The sequence below is a fragment of the Ictalurus furcatus genome, chromosome 27 (assembly GCF_023375685.1).
Source record: "Ictalurus furcatus strain D&B chromosome 27, Billie_1.0, whole genome shotgun sequence".
In the NCBI taxonomy this organism is placed as follows: Eukaryota; Metazoa; Chordata; class Actinopteri; order Siluriformes; family Ictaluridae; genus Ictalurus; species Ictalurus furcatus.
In genome coordinates this window covers 16,344,536-16,365,022 of record NC_071281.1, presented here as the reverse complement: position 1 = coordinate 16,365,022, position 20,487 = coordinate 16,344,536, and the positions used below count along the sequence as shown (strand labels likewise).

General features: G+C 41.8%; 2 protein-coding genes across 5 annotated transcripts in view; both read left to right on the top strand.

Moving 5' to 3' along the window:
- The first annotated feature begins 275 nt into the window (after positions 1–275).
- On the top strand, positions 276–14,339 carry tent4b (terminal nucleotidyltransferase 4B). Its single transcript, XM_053616929.1, has 12 exons — positions 276–1,291; positions 6,467–6,590; positions 7,970–8,016; positions 9,694–9,814; positions 9,910–10,017; positions 10,130–10,258; positions 10,692–10,905; positions 11,518–11,644; positions 11,740–11,849; positions 12,629–12,825; positions 12,911–13,060; positions 14,017–14,339. The coding sequence occupies exons 1-12, from the start codon at positions 675–677 to the stop codon at positions 14,167–14,169; spliced, it is 2,097 nt and encodes a 698-aa protein (XP_053472904.1). The 5' UTR covers positions 276–674; the 3' UTR covers positions 14,170–14,339.
- A 5,645-nt stretch (positions 14,340–19,984) lies between these two features.
- adcy7 (adenylate cyclase 7) overlaps positions 19,985–20,487 on the top strand; it is a 69,007-nt gene continuing 68,504 nt past the window's right edge. For 2 of the 4 annotated variants that reach the window (XM_053616926.1, XM_053616927.1), the window contains exon 1: positions 19,985–20,274. The gene's annotated coding sequence lies outside the window, so the exon portion shown is untranslated. The remainder of the gene's footprint in view (positions 20,275–20,487) is intronic. The other 2 variants (XM_053616928.1, XM_053616925.1) reach the window with 1 other exon arrangement.

Here is a 20,487-nt window from a genome sequence, read left to right as displayed (position 1 = left end):
CCAGCGCATTAATATAAACCTGTGATTTTAATAACAGCCGGAACTACTTTAAGTAATCTACATACGCCACAACTTCTAACCAATCATATTCGCGAACCGCGGCGGTAATATTAGTGTATGAATACAGAATTCACGCGCTCTTTTAAAAAAAATTATTATAACCCACCGCTTTTGCACGCGGCGTGGAGTCTGCGCAGTAGCGCCCTCCTGGCCGCCATTGAAGGGTCGCGAGCGAGCTCTGGAGGAAAGGAGGAGTAGGAGTAGGAGGAGGAAAGGGAGGGGGGGAGAGAGAAGGGTCAGATTGACTTCGACACAGGCGAACGCTCCGTGTTCCTCTCCGCGACTCTAGGTTTCGTTTCGTCCCGTCCGATTTTTCCCCCACTCGTGGACGCTGAACAGAACTCCTCACGGCACGTTAATGGAACCCGACAGCGACGTAGGGATAATTTCGTAGTGAATTTAAAAAACCAGCCGCTTGGCAAAGTTACAGCTAGCACAGCTAAGTAAGTTAGCTAGCTAGCTAGTTGGCTAGCTCGCTCGCTAGCTATCTCTCATTTTCGGTGTTCTAGAAGCTCGTGCGTGTGCGTTAGCTATTGGCGATAACGTTAAGGTCGGTGAGTGAGAACACGCCTTGGTGTATTAGTATTATTTCCTTTTAATTCTGGGGCCATTTGATGGATCCTAGAATCGCCTGGTTTCAGCCAGAACAGTGCGGACCTGCTAACAAACTGTGGATGCAGATTTGGGAGACGACGCAGGGCCTCGGTAATTTGTACTTTCACGGTAACGTTAACGGAGGCGGCGGCAGCGGTAACAGCAACAACAGCGGAGGAGGAGGAGGAGGTGGTGGTGGTGGAGGAGGAGGAGGAAGCGGCGGTGGCGGTGGTGGTGGAGGAGGAGGCGGATACAGCTCGAACCCCAAGCCGAGCGGAGACGGTGCATTAGCGGCAGAGAGCAGCGCGGCTCCCGTTTGCGGCGAGCCGAAACACCGCGGGATGTCCGGAGAAATCGCGGAGCAGCGAGACTTCATACCGCTGGAAAGTAATATTGTTATTATTAACAACAACCACTACAACCAGCGGAGCGCGGCGACGGGCCGCGGAGGACCGTGGAGCGGGGCGCAGGAAGCAGCAGCAGCAGCAGCCGCGGCGCAGCGCAACAAGCGCAAACGGGATAACAAGGCGAGCACGTTCGGCTTCAACCTTCAACTCAACAGCTCTTCCGGCCCGGACGCGGACCTGTACACGGGCACGCCGTGGAAACGGAGAAACTACTCCGGGGGAGTGATCGGGTGAGGCTCAGCTTAGCTAGTTAATATCTTTCTCTCTCTCTCTCCCTCCCTCCCTGAGCCATGTGCTTGATCACTGAGCACATGGACATCTACAGTCTGTCTCCATGCTCATGTTTCCTCAATATTCAGTTTGCTAACACCTTAAGGCAGAGGATTTCCTTTTAAATGCCAAGAGTGTGTGGTTTGGAAGCTAGTGTTAGTGCCCAGGTGACATTTCCTTGCTTGGCTGCTGCACCCACACACACACACACACACACACACACACACACACACACAGAGGTAGAGAGAGGTTCAGCTACAATACCACTGAACACTCTTTACAAGCTTTCATTAAAACTATCCTAAAAGTTTTGACACCTCTATCATGGATTAGATTAGATTTTGAGTTAAAAATATATATATATATATATATATATATATAGTGGAGTTATCTTTTGACTATCAACAGGATTGTTGAAGCATGGTGGTGGTAGCTCAGTGGTTAATACATTGGACTTCTGACTGGAAGCTTGCGAGTTCAAATCCAAGCACGTCTACACTGCTAGCTGTATAAACGAGATGAATGTAAGTCACCTGATAGGGGGCATCGGTCACGTAAACACCGTAAACGTAAGAACGCACATGTCATCATCACCGTGCTACGTTTTTTTTGTTTTGTTTTTTTTTTTTAACCAGCGAACGCTCGATTGAGTCAGACCTCTGCTAGAAAAATTGCGTATAATTATTTATCGATCCACGACACATCATGTATAACACGACGGTTTGGTGTTTTCCGAATACGAAAACATCTTACGCGCTACAACCATGAAAATCCGTTTGTATCGCGTTTGTTTATTTATTTACGTTTATATCCAGTCGAATGCTGGGAAATATGCATCGCACATAGAGAGTATAGCGTAAGCTAATTTGCATCTCGAGTCCCTAAAATCACTGCTTATCATATAGAATAAAGCTTTTAGTTAACGTGGCATATCATTTATAGATACATACATACATACAGGTACATACCTAAATAACCTGTACCTATTTTTTAGGATACTTCCAACCCTGACAACATGAATAACTAATTTGAAATAAAACAAACGTTTATTAAATGTAAATATGTGTCAGTGTTAATGACCTGTTGTGTTCACTTGTTGAAGTTGTTTTATTTCATCCTCACGGCTTCAAATTCAGACCCTGCGTTGATTTATAAGCGATGAATCATATTTGACACAAAGGCTTTTTTCTTTTATGGACGATCGATACGTTTTGCGTTTTATAGCTTAAGCAATGTTTATGTCCTTCTTGGGCGATCGCTGCGGCGCTCGGCGGCGGATTCGCTGTCTACTACGTAAACATCTTTCGCTGTTAAGTGTGTGTTAGTGTGTGCTTTACATGGGCGTGAACTTATTTGGAGGTTCCTCCATCCTAACGCGGGAATGCGTCGCAGCTCGCAAAGCCTCGAGCGCAGAAAGGGCATGTCCGTCTTTCCGTTATTATTAATTATAATAAGACGAACAAGTGATTGTTTGTAGTAGAGAATTCCTCAGGACTTAGTCATAATGCTTTAACCTGTACTGCACAGTGCTGTTTTTCTTTCTCTTCTTCTTCTGGTCGCTCTTCTGTGCCTTCTCTAATAGACGTATCGGGAAAGATGCGCTTTTCCTTACAGTTGTAAAGACATCTGAGACGCCTGTTTATTGATTTTTTTTTCTTTTCTTTTCTTCCTTTTAATCTCACGGCTGTTGAAATCGCTCGTCCAGGCGTGTAATTTAATAAGTAATCCCACATTTGCGGTTAAGTCGAAATTGTCAGAATGTGAGAAAAGAGGAAAGGAGGAATCTTGTTCGTGTATGTACTGTGTAGGCAGGCAGGCAAGTGTGGAATCCTGCATTGTTTATATTCGCAGCACGATGAGCGAGTCCCATCTGTCCAAAACAATCTCCGCCTCCGTGCACCCGGACACCCGATCCCTTCCACGGTGATGTCACTGAGCCGCCAGCCAATCATCCGCTACGGAGCGAGGGAGTTCCTGATATGACGTGTGGCATTGTGGGGAGGAAAAAAAATAATAAAACTAGAGGGGATGCCTTTAGAGCAGCCATGCAAAGAGTCCTATTTGGATTTGTGTAGAGAGAGAGAGAGAGACACGCTCACAACAAAACACAGGAGAGAGAGAGAGAGAGAGAGAGAGAGAGAGCTGAACACAGTAGAGAGAGAAAAAAAACAGAACACAGTCGGGAAGGGGGGAGAGAGAGGGAGAGAGAACACAGTAGTGAGGGAGGGCAAGAGAGAGCAGAATGACAGATCAAAACGGAACACGGTAGAAAGAGGGAGAGAAACGGAATACAGAGGGGAGAGAGGAAAAGGTCCTCTCTGTGTCTCTGGGATTCCAGGTTCCCACTTATTTGGGTGCTGAAGAGCAGATCTCAGGCTCCACTCAGGCCCCACAGACCAGCATGCATTGCATCTATTTTTTTTTTTTGTATTTTGTAAGCACCCTAGCTGATAACAGGAAATGTGAACTCGCACAGTTCACTGAAAAAGAGCGATTGCGTGAGTCGTCTGGGATCCAAACCACCTGTCGGAGATCTCTGAGCCGTACATCGTATCGAACCTCCCACAGAAGGAGTCATTAACCCTGAAGTAATAAAAGGAGGAGGTTGTGTGTAACGGTGTAATGCCATCGTTGGTAAAGTGGTGTTGTTATAAGCCTTAAACTGAACACTACTCTTGTCACTGCTATTTATTTATTGATTTATTTTTTGTTGGTGTGTTAATTGGCAGAACAGCAGGACAGTATGAATTGTAAAATCTTCTTAGTTTCCAAAGGTTTCTCCCTTCAGTCTCCTCTTGAAATGCTGCTCAGTTGGGTTAAGGTCTGGTGATTGACTTGTCCAGTCTTAAACCTTCCACTTTTCCTCCTGATGAACTCCTTTGTTGAGATGGCAGTGTGTTTTGGATCGTTGTCTTGCTGCATGATGAAGTTCCTCCTGATCAATTTGGAAGCATTTCTCAGAGTTCCATCATCAATAAAGATTACTGAGAATGTTCCAGAAGCAGCCATGCAAGCCCAAGCCCTGACACTACCTCCACCATGTTTCACAGATGAGCTTGGATCATGAGCAGATCCTTTCTGTCATCATCTGCTGTTGTTTTCCTCGCCCGACCTGTCCCACGTCTAGTCGGTTTCTTTCCTTTTCTTTTTTCGGACGTTCCAAATTGTCGTATCGGCCCTGCCCGATGTTTGTGCGGTGCCTCTGATTGACTTTCTCTCTTGTCTCAGCTTCAAAATAGCCTGCTTTTCTCCCATAGGCAGCTCTTAATATCTCTTGATATTGGTTTATGCTTTTTAACAGCAAATGCAGTCCTTACATGTGAAAACCAGAGCTCAAACACCTATCAGTGTCGTGTTCCAATATTTTTGATCACGGGGGGTGATGGATCATGGTACCTTTTGTTTGAACCCACCCAAGTTATTTAACACCCCTAGATGTAAATATGAGGAAATGGGTGCTGAAATACTGATCTGTATTCTCATATTCATCTCTTGATCCGATATTCTTCCAATACCAACTATTCTTTTACCCCTTTTTCTGAGAGACAACGACGTCAAATCGCGTAAAGGTCTTGGTTATATAATATAATAAATCACATGTCAATATAAAATAATAAACATTGCTGGATATCATGGCGATTGCCACATCGTGCAGAGTTGATAAGTAAGGAATAACACACAACAGACTGTACAGATGACGCGCTTTGTGCGTTATTTTTGTGTAACTGCACAGTCTGGAGTGTGAGCGGTTACCATAGAAACAATAACTATAGTCATAAAATAGTCATGCGTTCTTTAGCTTGGCCAGTGAGTAAAAAAAGTAACGTGATAACGTACGGTGAGCTAATTAACGCAGGCTAAGAGAAACGGGCGGTTACGTGTATTCGTATCGCTTGCCGAAATCGCGGTTGCCCGAAATTGTTTTGCACGCTCTTTTGCAGGGATTTGGATTTGACACTTATATAAGCTTTTAGCTCTTGGAAATGAGTTCACCTGGGGTGTGTGGGTGGGTGTGTGTGTGTGTGTGTGTGTGTATGGTAGGTAAAGTAAACAGCTTGTCACCTCGAGTAAGAGTGCATGTCTGTGCATGTACTGTGTTTCTGCTTCGTGTCCTATATTCCTGTGTATCTATTATCTCCTCCTCTGTGTGTGTGTGTGAGAAAGAGAGAGAGAGACACACCTGTCTCAGGCCTTTTCCAGGTTGCACAAATGTTCCTCAGTACAAAACAGCAGATTACCGAGAGCGAAGGTGTGTGTGCCGTAGTGTGTGTGTGTGTGTGTGTGTGTGTGTTGGAGTCACGTGGTTATGTAACTCGGTGGAGACAGAGCCGGCTCAGCGATTGGCTGCAGAGGCGTGAACTCAATCCCCGTGCGCTTGTGTGGTCCGAGAGGCACTTCTGAGGAAACGAAAGTCACAGTAGCCTGTTTTGTTAAACTGAAACCCGATGGCCCTGGGTGTGCAGAAGTCACTACGTTGCCAAGTCCACCGCTTTGACCCACAGAACAGATGCTGACACGGTGCTGTCTGAACCCCAGAGTTGGCAACAGCTCTGTGTTATTTACGTTTGACTTTTCACCGCGAGATTTATACGCTGCCGATGCTTAATGTGCAAAACTCCGCAGCTGTTTCTCGTCCTTTAAAACATCTGTTAAAGCTTTTCTTCGTCCATCTCCAAAACGGATCGTTTAAGAATTCACTTCCTTCCTTCGCTCGTATCGACCGGGAACGTGGAGCGAAGACCCGCAGCGATGGCTGCACCCGTTAGTCCATCGGTTCAAAACGTGTACGCACGCGCGCACACACACACACACGCCTTTACTTTGAGAGTGTGGCTTTTAAAGCCGTTTCGATTTTCGTCTCGAGTCGTCTTACGAGCTAGCTCCTGTTACACGTCAGCGTGAGGGGTTTAGTCAACTTGTAGTAAATTGTGTGTGTAACCCTTATTTCTACAATTCACCTACACACGCCACGCCCTTTACACTCCCCTTCTGCCGTGTTGTGACATACTGCTTACCTGACATACTGCTTTGCCCAAGTCTGTGTGTGTGTAAGTGTAACATGATGTCAGACCAGAATGCTGACCGGAATCTCAGATTTCTCATCTCTCTCTCTCTTTCTGTGTCTCTCTCTTTAGGCTCCATGAGGAGATCAAAGACTTCTACGAGTACATGTCTCCTCGGGAGGAGGAAGAGCGGATGAGGATGGAAGTTGTCGATAGAATAAAGAGAGTCATCAAGGACCTATGGCCAAGTGCAGAAGTACGTTTGTGTGTTGCTCTCATGCTCTCTATCTCTCGCTCTATCTATCGCTCGCTCTGTCTCTCTCTCGCACTCTCTATCTATCACTCTCGCTCACTGGCTCTCTATCGTTCTGTCTCGCGCCCTCACTCTCTCTATCTGTCGCTCTCGCTCACTCTCTCTCTATCGTTCTGTCTTTCTCTCTCCCTCTCTCGCTCTATATCTCTCTGTCTCTCTCTCTCTCTCTAGCTCGTTCTCTCTCACATGCGTGCGCACACACACACACGAATATAAACATGTACAAACACATCTCTCTGGGTGATTTGACACGTTTTTATGCAGTGATCAGGACCTGATTATTATAATAATAGGATCATTCTTCCCATTTGTCTTGGTTTCAGCAGGTTGGTGTGTGTGTGTGTGTGTGTGTGTGTGTGTCTTCCCTATTTTCGCCGGACTGTCTTCTAAACCTGCACAGTAGCTCTTATTGAATCCTTCTCTCCCACACAAAATCTGTTTTTAAGACGAGGAGTTTCTGAAATCGCAAACGAAACCTCGACTGCCCCTTTTCTCCAAGTGCACTTCTCTTTCTGTTCGACGGTCAGATGATTTCACACACCGCTCCAGATTAGATCATCATAGCGTCCGAGGCTAGACCGAAGCGGTGAATATATGACCAATCGAAGGTTCGATGAGGGTCAGCGCCCTCACGCTCGGGTCTTCACACTGTGTGTGTGTGTGTGTGTGTAGTACTGCTAGAGTTCACCAGCGTGAAGTACTAACGAAACACACACCACACTTCTTAGTTCTATAAGATTAAGCAAAAGTGTTTTGTCTTAATTGAGGAAGTGCGAAAGTGTAACGTTTAAAAACGTTTCATTATTATTACATCAAGTTTGAACTAGCCTCAGATCCAAGGTGTATTTCTGAAATAAGGACCAAAACGTTTTCGTCGTCGATCAGACGCGCCGATCTTAGCTTAGCGGTAGCGTTTGATTTACGATCCACCTGAAAACGTTTCACCAGGGACACGAGACACGATAGAGGCACTTTCTTTCTGTCGATGTCATCGAAGTCAACGCTGACGTGGGAGTTCACGAGCCTTCGTCTCGTGAGCCGATAGAGTGGGCGTGGTTTTAGCGTCTTTGTTCGGTGAAGAAATCGAGGCGCTTTGCCATGCTGCTCTTACTGACGCACAAAAAAATAGCATCTCGCCCAGGGATACACATTCAGGTTGTTGTATTTGTATGATTTGTTTTCTTGTGGCACATGTTTAAAAAAAAAATAATAAAAAAAATAAAAGTGACCCTGGCGAACGAAAATGTCATCTAGTTCAGCGTAGAGGACGTCAATGAGGCGAGTGTGTGTGATAGTCATTATTTTTTCTCATGTTGTTACAGGTCCAAGTGTTTGGCAGTTTCAGCACTGGCCTGTATTTGCCTACAAGGTAAGCTTCACCGCTTCGTATTTGTGTGTGTGTGTGTGTGTGTGTGTTTGTGTGTTCTTGTGTCTAGACTTATGCACACACTGAAACTTTTATCTGAAAAAAAACAAAAAAAAGCACACACTTCCTTGGCTATATATATAGGAGTCGGGTCAAGCCAAGGTTGAATTGATTTAGAGGCTAGAGGTTGTGTATTTTTAAAATGATTTTTATTTATTTGTTTTTTATGCGTTTGTGGTCGTCGTGTGCATGAATCTGATGGGGATTAAACTAAATTTAGCTGAGCTGATTGAATATCTAGGGAAACATCCCGCAGTACATCACGGTCATGCTACACTGACGTGTCACTTAGAGACCTAAATCTGGATTAGTGTGTCGAGTAAATCGTCCCGTCTGTGTGGAATGAGACAAGCATTTATGAATAGTCTGAAATGTCTTTTATGGTATTTCTTGCTGTATTGAGCTTTATACATACATATACATATATATACATATACACACACACACCGATGAGCCATAACATTAACACCACTGACAGGTGAAGTGAGTAACATTATCTCATTACAATGGCACCTGTCGAGGTGTGGGATAGGTTTATTAGGCAGCAAGTGAACAATCAGTTCTCGAAGTTGATGTGTTGGATGCAGGAGAAATGGGCAAGTGTTAGGATCTGAGCGATTCTGACAGATTGTGACGGCTGGACGACTGGGTCAGAGCATCTCCAAAATGGCAGGGCTTGTGGGGTGTTCCCGGTATGCAGTGGTTAGTACCTACCAAAAGTGGTGTAAGGAAGGAGCTGCTGAACCCTATCCACCACCGTAAGCTCCTACAAACGCACGTGGGCATCAGAACTGGATCATGGATCAATGGAAGAAGGCGGCCTGGTCTGACGAATCACGTTTTCTTTTACGTCATGTGGACGGCCGGGTGGGTGTGTGTGTGTGTGTGTGTGTGTGTGTGTGTGTGTGTGTGTGGGCGCGCTTACCTGGGGAAGAGATGGCACCAGGATGCACTATGTAAAGAAGGCGAGCTGGCGGAGGCAGTGTGATGCTCTGGGCAATGTTCTGCTGGAAAACCTTGGGTCCTGGAATCCACGTGGATGTTCCTTTGACACGTCCCACCTACTTAAACACTGTTCCAGACCAAGTACGCCCCTTCATGGTAACGGTATTCCCTAACGTCAGTGGCCTCTTTCAGCAGGATAGTGCTCCCTGACACACTGCAGAAACTGATCAGGAACGGTTTGAGGAACATGACAAAGAGTTCAAGGTGTTGACTCGGCCTCCAGATCCTCTAGATCTCAATCCGATCGAGCGTCTGTAGGATGTGCTGGACAAACAAGTCCGATCCATAGAGGGACCCACCTCGCAGCTTACAGGACTGAAACGATCTGCTGCTAACGTCTTGGTGCCACATCTCCGTTTTGTTGGAACAAGGAGATGAGGACCTACACATTATTAGGCAGGTGGTTTTAATGTTATGGCTTGTCAGTGTATATCGACTACCGAGATGTACATGTTCATCTCATAAAAGTCCAGCCGATTAAAACGAATAGCAACAGCTTCTAGATATGTTTGAGCATGGCGTGTTTTGAGGAGTGTGTGTATGTGGATTTAGGTTAGTGATGTGTATGATAGACCTGTATAAACCTGTTTGTCTCTCTCTGTGTGTGTGTGTCAGTGATATAGACCTGGTAGTGTTCGGAAACTGGGAGACGCTTCCTCTGTGGACGCTGGAGGAGGAGCTGCGCAAGAGGAAAGTCGCAGACGAGAATTCGGTCAAAGTGCTCGATAAAGCAACGGTACTGTGTGTGTGTGTGTGTGTGTGTGTGGTGTCACATCTGGATTCAAAACGTATTAAAACCGATGTTCTGTACTGATCTGTGTATCCACGCAGGTTCCGATCATCAAGCTGACAGACGCTCACACTGAGGTCAAAGTGGACATCAGTTTTAACGTGCACAGCGGCGTGAAGGCTGCCAATCTCATCAAAGACTTCAAAAAGGTGTGTGTGGTGTCAGTATGTGTGTGTCAGTAAGCTTGATTGATTGCAGACCAGGTTGGGTCCTGTTGTATTTGGGCAGCCGTCTTAACTTCTTATCGTGTGTGTGTTTTAGAAATTCCCCGTGCTGCCGTACCTGGTGCTGGTGCTAAAACAGTTCCTGCTGCAGAGAGAGCTGAATGAGGTGTTTACTGGAGGCATCGGATCCTACAGCCTGTTTCTCATGGCTGTCAGCTTCCTACAGGTACACACACACACACACCAATCAGTATTCATGATTAAAGATTAAACTGTAGTAATGAGCAGATTGTCAGGTGTTTGTTTTCTACTATAGTTTTCCAAGCAAATTTCTAAGAATTTAACGTCCCAGAAATGCACACGTTGTTATTTATAGTCACACTGCAACGTTCGAATATCGGCAATAAAACGTTTTCGATGTAACGTGCCTTAAACCTGTTCTCGTGTTCTCTTCTCATCAGTGGAACTTTCGGAAGTGGGGGGGGAAACAAATAAACAAAACAAAACCACACAGTGTGAAAGCAGCCATTTAAATAAACACAAAAAAAACAAACATGTTCCTTCAGTTAGCAAAACACATGTGTGCACTTGATTGTTTTATTAAAGGATGTGAAAGTCGTGGGAACTCACCGGCGGCTGTGTGTGTGTGTGTTTTGTAGCTACACTACAGAGAGGATGTGTGCAATCCCAACTCCAACATGGGCGTCTTGCTGATCGAGTTCTTCGAACTGTACGGCCGCCATTTTAACTACCTGAAGACGGGAATTAGGATTAAAGATGGTGGCTCATACGTGGCCAAAGACGAGGTGCTGAATGGCATGTTGGACGGATACAGACCATCCATGCTGTACATCGAGGATCCACTGCAGCCGGGTATACGCGCACGCACACACACACTCGCACTCTACCGGTCAAAAGTTTAGACACCCTCATTCTTTATTTTTATTTCATTTATGGATCTATGAGAATTATGCCACGATTAAAAAAAAGTCCAAAATAAATCGAAATAATTGAGTATTTTAGCATCTTCAAAGTCGACGCCCTTTTTTGCCGAGAATTTCCAGAAATGTATTCTTGGCGTTTTCTCACTCGATTTCTCGAGATGCTTTTTAAACTGTATTAAAGGAGTTCACAGGTACACTGCACACTTATCGGCTGCTTTTCCGAATATTTCTCTCCGAGTCGTACTTTTTTAAAAAAAAAAAAAAAGATTGGGATTTTTTTGTAAATATAATGTTAGTTTTCTAATGAAAGAAACGAATACGTCTGCACGGTTATGTTTTTGTCCACGACACCGATTTCACACGTTTAATCAAACGGTTTTTAAGCTCATGAGACATTTCAGTCGTGTGTCCACAAACTTTTGACCGGGAGTGTGCGTGTGTGTGTATATGTATAATAATAATATACACTCTTGAGGAAGTGGAACTATTCTTAAGAATTGTGTGTATTATCCTGACTTGTGTGTGTGTGTGTGTGATTTAGGCAACGATGTTGGAAGGAGCTCCTATGGGGCCATGCAGGTGAAGCAAGCATTCGAATATGCGTACGTGGTTCTGGAACACGCCGTCTCTCCCATCGCCAAGCACTACCCCAATAACAAATCTGAAAGGTGTGTGTATATATTTACACATACACAACTGTACAAAAACAAGCTAGCTATTAAAACTAATCTCTGTGTTTTTCTTCCTTTCTCTGTCCCTCCAGTATTCTGGGTCGAATAATCCGCGTCACACGGGAGGTAGCCGAGTACCGTGATTGGATCAGCGAGCACTGGGGCCAGCAGTCACAAAGCGAGGCGCCCTTCATCTGCAATGGTTCACATTGATAGCCGTTCTGCTTAACTTTTTTTTTTTTTTTTTTTTTTTTTTTTGAGAATTCTTTTTTTAATCGACACTAAACCAGAAATCTAAGATTACTGTATCTCTTGAAGAAAAAAAAAAAATTAACCAGATCAAGAGCCAAGCGATTTCATAACCACCGTTTGTCCCAGTTAATAGTGCTACAGATGGCTGAATATACAATGAGTTAAATACATTTTTAGCCATCTACATAGCCGAAGCTACCTTTTAGCTGTCAGTGGAGTTGTATAATAATAATAATAATAATAGTAATAATAAATGATTCATTGCTAAATCGGCCTTGATACAATATGTAAACAAGCCCTCGAAAGCACGCTTTTGTTCTCTCTGAGCATTCTTATCAATCTCCGTGGCTCAAGATAAGTTTTCTGTAAGTGTTATGTAAGATTATTTATTTTGGTCCGTGTAACGGGTTCAGCATTTTGTTTTAAGATCATTTTCATATATATACACATTAATGCTTATAGTGTAGCGATAAAATCATGCAATATAAGCTGCTTTTTTTTTTTCCTCCGTATTGTTTTTGTTTAAATATCAGTTTATCGAATGTGAGCAACTGCACTAGGGACTGTTTCCTGTAATGAGCAGTCGACTATAATCTTTATTAAGCCTTTCATAATATTTATGCACCCTTTTATTTGTGTGTGTTTTTTTCCCCCTAGCGTCTATAGTAGATATGTCTGACTTGCGTTTTTTTTTTTTTTTTTGGTCCTCCTCTTTTGGTGTCTGTACAGGAAATGACCTGACCCTCCTGGTGGAGCCTCAGGAGCTCGACGAGTGCAACAACAACTTACCCGAAGAGATCGTCGTCCATCCTTCAGCGGCGCGGAGCAAAGCGTCCTCCAACTCCTCGTCCCCGCCTCCTTCCTCGCCTTCATCGCCGTCTTCATCCTCATCACCCTCTCCTTCTTCCACGACGTCCAGTGATGCAGTGAGTACATACTGTGGTTTAAAAATAAGTAAATAAATAACAGAAACGCAGCTTTCGGTTAACGTACGTCATATATCGTGTGTAGGATTCGGACGGTACGCCGTGCAAGACGGTGAAACAGTTGCCCGGCCGGGGCTCTGGAGCTCACCGAGATAACGCAGAGAGGAATCTGACCAATCACAGAGCTCAGAGCCATCCTATGACCACACCCAGTACAGGCCACAAAGGCAGCAAGGTAAAAGTTTTGCTGTGCATCGGCGAGAACAGGTGCGGAGAGGCGTACACGTAGCGTGTAAACACTGGGTCGAGCTGGAAAGGGGATCGGGTGTCATGACCTGGGTACAAGCGAAGAGTTAATCAATTTGACACGAAAAAAGAGGAAATAAAGTTAAAAATTTCAACCTGTTCTCAGTTCATTGGAAATATTTAGCCAAAGTGTTATGCAGTCAGCTTTTACTTTACTCTCTACTTCAGCAGTAAAGGATCAGGGAGAAAATCTGTGCGTTATCCCGAGGAACACTGCGGTCGTGTCGTGACTTGCACACGAGGTTTTTACAGCCGTGATGTTATTCCAGAGATCATGAAGCGTTCACTCGCTTTTAAAGTCCCCGCCCGTGAAGTGGCTTGAAACGGCCAGCGATATTCGACATGTTGGTGTAATTTCCACTGAAACGGGAAGTCAGGGCGGGTCAGGGCGTATCGAGTGGCTCCTCCCCCTTTTTAAATAACCAGTGGTGTTTAGCTTAACTCACAGCCCGGGCTAAGCTGTACTCGACAGTTAGTACCATGGATTTTTATAACGTCTGGCGCGGGGCACTTCGGATTCTAGGGAGCGTTTGATTGGACGGAAAATCTGATGAGAAGCTGAAGTGCAGAATGACGTCCATTAAATTGAGAGACTGTAAATATTGAACGTATATATCTTCTCAGTTTGTCATTGTTTTGGAGCGCACTGGATTATAGATAAACTTGGGGCTAATTTTATTCATACTAATAAATCATACGATGCTCTCTGAGTGGGAGGGGCATACTGTCTCTCTCCTGTCAATCACAGAGACACTAGCCGATCCTAGGCATCTGTAGGCTCATGTATGAGGAAGAGGTGCTTCATTTGTACAGCCTTAGTGCTTAGTTCATGATTGCGTTATCAGATTGTGATTATTAATCACGTGCGTTCTCCCCTCTCACCAGAGCCGACAGTTTCGGCCGAGCAAAAGCTCCCCGGCCCAACAGAGCATCTCGAACAGCAAGAGCCACCAAAGCAGCAAAGCCCATCATCACCACACCACCGGAAAGAGACGGAAAAACCAGCCGGATGCGGTGCACGAGGACCTGTGCAGATAGGAGGCGCTCTTTTCTTCCCAGACACTCGTCTACTCTTACTTCCCTGACCACAAGGGGGCGCCTCTAGTGTTATTGGTCCCTTTTTGCCCAAATCTGGGATTTTTTTAAGCAGTTTAAAAAAAAAATTATAATAAAAAAACGAACAAAAAAAAAAAAAAAAAAAGAGGAAACATCCAGTGTGGACATCTGGGGACGAGTATTACGTTTGTTCCTTCCTTCCTTCCTTCCTTCCTTCCTTCCCACTGGCTTCTTTACTGCTTGTGCTTATTGTGGTGGAGTTTTAGGCGTCCTCTCTACCTCGTGGAGGACCAAAGACTTTAAAAACAAAAGAAAAAAATATAGAGAGAGACTCAAAGGAGCAATATCTTGAAGCCCTGGACTTTAGGGGTCAAATGGAAAAGGAAAAAAAAAAAACTACAAAAGACTGAAATTTGAAAAGAAAAAAAAATTAACAAATAAATGATCGCAGATTTTTTTAAAATGAGAGAAAAAAATACACACAATCATTGAGATTTCAGGAGAGGAATTATGCATGAAGGGTTTTCTTTGCCTTTTTTTTTTCTTTTTTCAAGAGTTGAAATCCTTTGTCATGTGCTGATTTGATGGATTTGTACAAAACAAAACAAAAAAAAAAATGATACAAAGTTTTTACAGGATCGTCACTTTTTTTGACGCGTGCACACGATTTCACGGAGCCAAACTGGGATTTAATTTAATTTAATCATCAGCATCTGGAGTGTGTGTGTGTGTGTGTGTGTGTGTGAGTTTGCATATGTCTGAATATGATGTCTATCTCTGATATCTGTGTGTTTGTGCACGGAGGTGCACGAGTGTCTAAGCGCGAGTGCGAGAGACGGAGCGAGTGTGTGTTTTTGTCGTCTGTTGTGTGCAGCCAAAACACTCGCACACCTCGACAATTTTCCAACGAACATGTCACGTCAGTGTACAGAAACGATTGTCTCAGATTTGTGCTAAACGAAATAATATTTTACAAATCACTACCCGGTTATTATTGTTGTTATTATTTTTTTCTTCTGTAGAGTATCAAACCCCAAATTATTTGAATTGTATGCATATTTATTTTTTTTTTGAAAGACTTGAAGTATAGATATATTATATTATATAGATAGATATGTGATCTAGGTGTGTATCTATGGGCAGATGAGGATGGTGTGAATGTCGCTCATCTGATATTGTGGCTACGTCACTGTTCAGTTTATAATTAATTTGTGTTTTGTTATGTTTTTTTTTCTTTCTTTCTTTCTTTTCCCCTTTCAAATAATCTGACTCTTCAGTGACCAATTTGTAATCTAAGCCTCGAGAGACCATTTTAAACAAATTGTTTTAACCTGTGGCTGGTCTACTTACCTTACAAAATGGAGGTTAGTGGTGGGGGGGGGGGACTTTTTTTTTTCCTTTATTTCAGGGGGTATTTTTATTTTAATTTACTTTTTGTTTTTATTGTGTGTTCTCATTGTCTCATGGAAACTCCTGTCACTGCAGTACATCAACCGACCACTAGATGGCAGCGGGACCTAATTTTTTTTCCCCACCACTTTGCAGAAGTTACAAAAGATCTGGTCAGATTTGCCCATAAATATCGTTTCTTTTTTTGTTGTTGTTTTTTTTTTTTTAAGTCTGAACGTTGATCAGAAGGAACGTGGATGATGTTAAGAGGTGTGAGAGGAGAGCGAGGGAGCGCTTTAAGGGTCTCCGGTGCCATTAAGAATGTTCGGTAGTTTCAGAATAAATGTATTCATCATAACTCATGCAATAAACCACAGCACAATTAAACAAACAAACAAACAAAAACAAACAAAGGTGCTATTTTCGCTTTGTGTCCTCTTATTTATTGTGTTCTTCATGCTACCTGTGTGTGTGTGTGAAGCGTCTACGTTTTAACCATAGCAAGGGGCTATTTAAAAAACAATAATAATATCGTGTCCAAATAAATGCCTAGATTATGTAGAAGAGCTATTAAAACCAAGCCTGGGGTCAAAGAGGGCAAAGTTGCCTGAGTGGGAGGGGCATACTGTGTCTCTCCTGTCAATCATACTGACACTAGCCAATCGTGGGAGTCTGTACGCTCATGTATGAGGAAGAGGGCAGACGGCGCTTTTCTCTGAGCGCATGACGCTGCATTGTGGCTCTGCAGGTGCAGCGTGATGCGGTAGATGGCTTCACGTGTCTCAAAGGAAGCACGCGTTCGCCTTGATCCTCTCTGGGTAGTAGCTGACGTCTGGTAGGTCGTAATCAAGACCAAACAGGTGGGAAAATAAAGACATATTATTGATATTAGACCTCATAATTGTTACTGCAGTTTTACAGGTTTTGGTTCATTAACAGGAAACGGTTTAAATCTATTAACATTCATGCACAGTGTCCTCTAGTCAAATTTAACACTGGTTGAAGGGAAAATATAAGGTGTAGGCCTTAAATTCTCCGCAAATCACAAGACCGTTAGGGTAATCTCGTATAGATCATAAGTTTGCCACGTCTGTGGTATAGCTTCACTAACTTTCTACTCAAAATCCCAAACTAAGTTTTACAAAGATTTTGAGCCAAACTACAGTCAAGGATTTAGCGTTTTGCTTCTTTTTCAATCCATCCTAGTTTTAAGCTTAAAATTATATATATATATATATATATATATATATATATATATATATATATATATATATATATATATATATATATATATGTGTGTGTGTGTGTGTGTGTGTGTGTGTGTATATATATGTGTATATATATATGTATATATGTGTATATATATACATATATATGTATATATGTATATATATACATATATATATATGTGTGTGTATATATGTGTATATATACATGTGTATATATATATATATATACACATACATATATATACATGTATATATACACATATATACATGTGTATATATATGTATGTGTGTGTATATATATATATATATATATATATATATATATATATATATATATATATATATATATATATATATATTTTTTTTTTTTTTTTTTTTCCTCTTCAACCGGAGTACACTGAAGGATTTATCTGTTGTTTTGTGTTTTTTTGTTTGTTTGTTTGTTTGTTTTTTTGCTTTTATTTTTTGGATTTATTTCTTTATGTATTTCGTTATTGAAGATGGATATTTTTTTTACCTCCAAAATCAGCTGAAATATCAACATAAAATATTTGGTTCAAATCCATTTTAACAATTTATGTTAACCATATTGTTAAACTTTTTTTTTTTTTTAAAATTCAGGTATAATCTTTCCTTTTTAAAAAAAAAAAAAAAAAAAAAACAATTTTTAAACTCCTAGTATTCCTACACATGGACAAGCTGTGTACTTTTTAAATGAAAAAAAAAAAAAAACAAACATCTGACATTCTATTTAAGGTTATTAAGAAGCTGGATATTATTATATTATTTTTTTGATTATTTATGCATGAAAGGGTTAAAGTGATTTTAGAAGCGTATCTAAATGATGTAGAAATACCGTTTTCTCCGATTTACTCTAAAAAAAAAAAAATTAGGAAATTTTTTTTTTTTTTTTTGGGGACAAATTTGGGTGAGACGCTTCAGTGACGATCATCACATGTACACGTATATCATATCCATACAAGTATTTTGGATTTCATAATCGTGATGTTCCGTCAAAGCGATATATCGTTACATCCCTACTTTCGAAAAATAAATAAATAAATAAAAACCCCAGACAGACGCCTTGCCATCAATACCAGGCTCATAACTCTTCTTTTTGTTTTTCTTCTATATATATATTTTTTTATTTTATTTGGTTTTATATAGAGACTACATTAGACTTGTACTGGACTAGTCTGCTATCCTTCATTAGCAGACTAAACATATTTCACTGAATATTAATTCTTAATTCATTTTAATTATTTACCATACATCCAAAAACATCCACCTGGCCTTAAGGTGATTCTGTAATAAAATCAGCAGCACCTGATAACACCAGCTAACACAGAGGTTACTGTGAGACCTGTTTGTCAGTGAGATATTAACAAATATATGCAAATATGTTCAGTAAACTATAACCACGGGCTCAGTGTGAAGAGTATAATAATATACAGACGTGTCTCAAAAAATTTGAATATCGTGCAAAAGTCCATTTTTTTTCCCCGTAATTTAATTTAAAAAGTGGAACTTTCATATATTCTAGATTCATTACACATAAAATGAAATAATTCAACCCTTTTTTTTGGTTTGAGAAGAACTCTAATCAGCTAATTAACTCAAAATACCTGCAAAGTTTTCCTGAGGCTTTAATCTCTCAGTCTGGTTCAGTACACGACCACAATCACGGGGAAGATGGAAGGAAATGTTGCACTTCATTTGGAAATCAAGGTTCCAGAGTCTGGAGGAAGAGTGGAGAGGAACAGAATCCAAGCTGCTTGAAGTCCAGTGTGAAGTTTCCACAGTCAGTGATGATTTGGGTTGCCATGTCATCTGCTGGTGTTGGTCCAGTGTGTTTTCTCAAGTCGAGAGTCGATGCAGCGTCGACCAGGAGATTTTAGAGAACTTTATACTTCCATCTGCTGACGAGCTTTATGGAGATGCTGATTTCCTTTTCCAGCAGGACTCTGCACCTGCCCACAGTGCTAAAACTACTAGTAACTGGTTTACTGACCGTGGTGTTACTGTGCTTGATTGTCCAGCCGACTCGCCTGACCCGAACCCCATAGAGAATCTACGAGAGACACCAGACCCGACAATACAGACGAGCTGAAGGCCGCTATCAAAGCAACCTGGGCTTCCAGAACACCTCAGCAGTGCCTCAGGCTGATCACCTCCACGCCACGCCTCATTCATGCAGTACTTCCTGCAAAAGGATTAAAGCTCTGACCGAGTATCAGCGCATAAATTAACATACTTTTCATCCGGTCGACATTTCTGTATTATAAATTCTTTATTCTAATATTTTGAGATACTGGATTTTTGATTTCCATGAGCTGTTCAATGCGTATGAACACACACACACACACACACACACACACACACACACACAACAATAATAATAATAATAATAATAATAAAGACATACACACACACACACAATAATAATAATAATAATAAAGACATACACACACACACACACACAATAATAATAATAATAAAGACATACACTCACACCCACAATAATAATAATAATAATAAAGACACACACACACACACACACACAATAATAATAATAATAATAATAAAGACATACACACACACACACACACACACACAATTATAATAATAATAATAAAGACATACATACACACACACACACACACCCACAATAATAATAATAATAATAAAGACACACACACACACACACACACACACACACACACAATTATAATAATAATAATAAAGACATACACACACACACACACAATAATAATAATAATAAAGACATACACACACACACACGCACACACACACACACACCCACAATAATAATAATAATAAAGACACACACACACGCACACACACACACACACACACACGCACAATTATAATAATAATAATAATAAAGACATACACACACACACACACACACAATAATAATAATAATAAAGACACACACACGCACACACACACACACAATAATGATAATAATAATAATAAAGACATACACACAATAATAATAAAGACACAAATGTATAATATTAATAATAATAATAATAATAATAATAATAATAATAATAATAATAATAATAATAATGCTTATTATGGACAGGGAATGCATGGAACGCGCGTGCGGATGCGACTCTGAATGCGTGTACGCGTGCGCGCGCGTGCGTGCGCGCACCCATTTCCGCGCGCGGAAAGCTCGACTCGCTCTCAGCAGCACGCGAACCTCTCGCGCTGAGACAAACTGTCTCGGAGTGTATGAGAGAGGGAGAGAGAGAGTGAGAGAAAGAGAGATCTGGAAACAAACCCGGTGTGTTTTAGTTTAAAAGAAGAAGAGAAGAAAAAAAAACTCTAGAGGAGATTCTGGAGCAGGTCGAAATATTTCCGCAAGAAGAAGAAGAAGAAGAAGAAGAAGGAGGAGGAGGAGAAGACGGTTTGTTGTTTCTCCGTTAACACGGTTCAGGTGAGTGCACTAATTTCTGCGTTTAAACCGCACAGTTCGGACAGAGACTAGGTGTGTTCACCTGTAAGACCCAGGTGAGTTCAACCGGCTGTTAAAATAACCAAAAGAAGACATTTTTCTCAAGATAAGATTTACAGAACTTATAAACTTCCTCAGGAGGAAAAAAAAAAGTACAAAAATGTCGAAATAAGTCTGCAACCGACCATCTCTTCA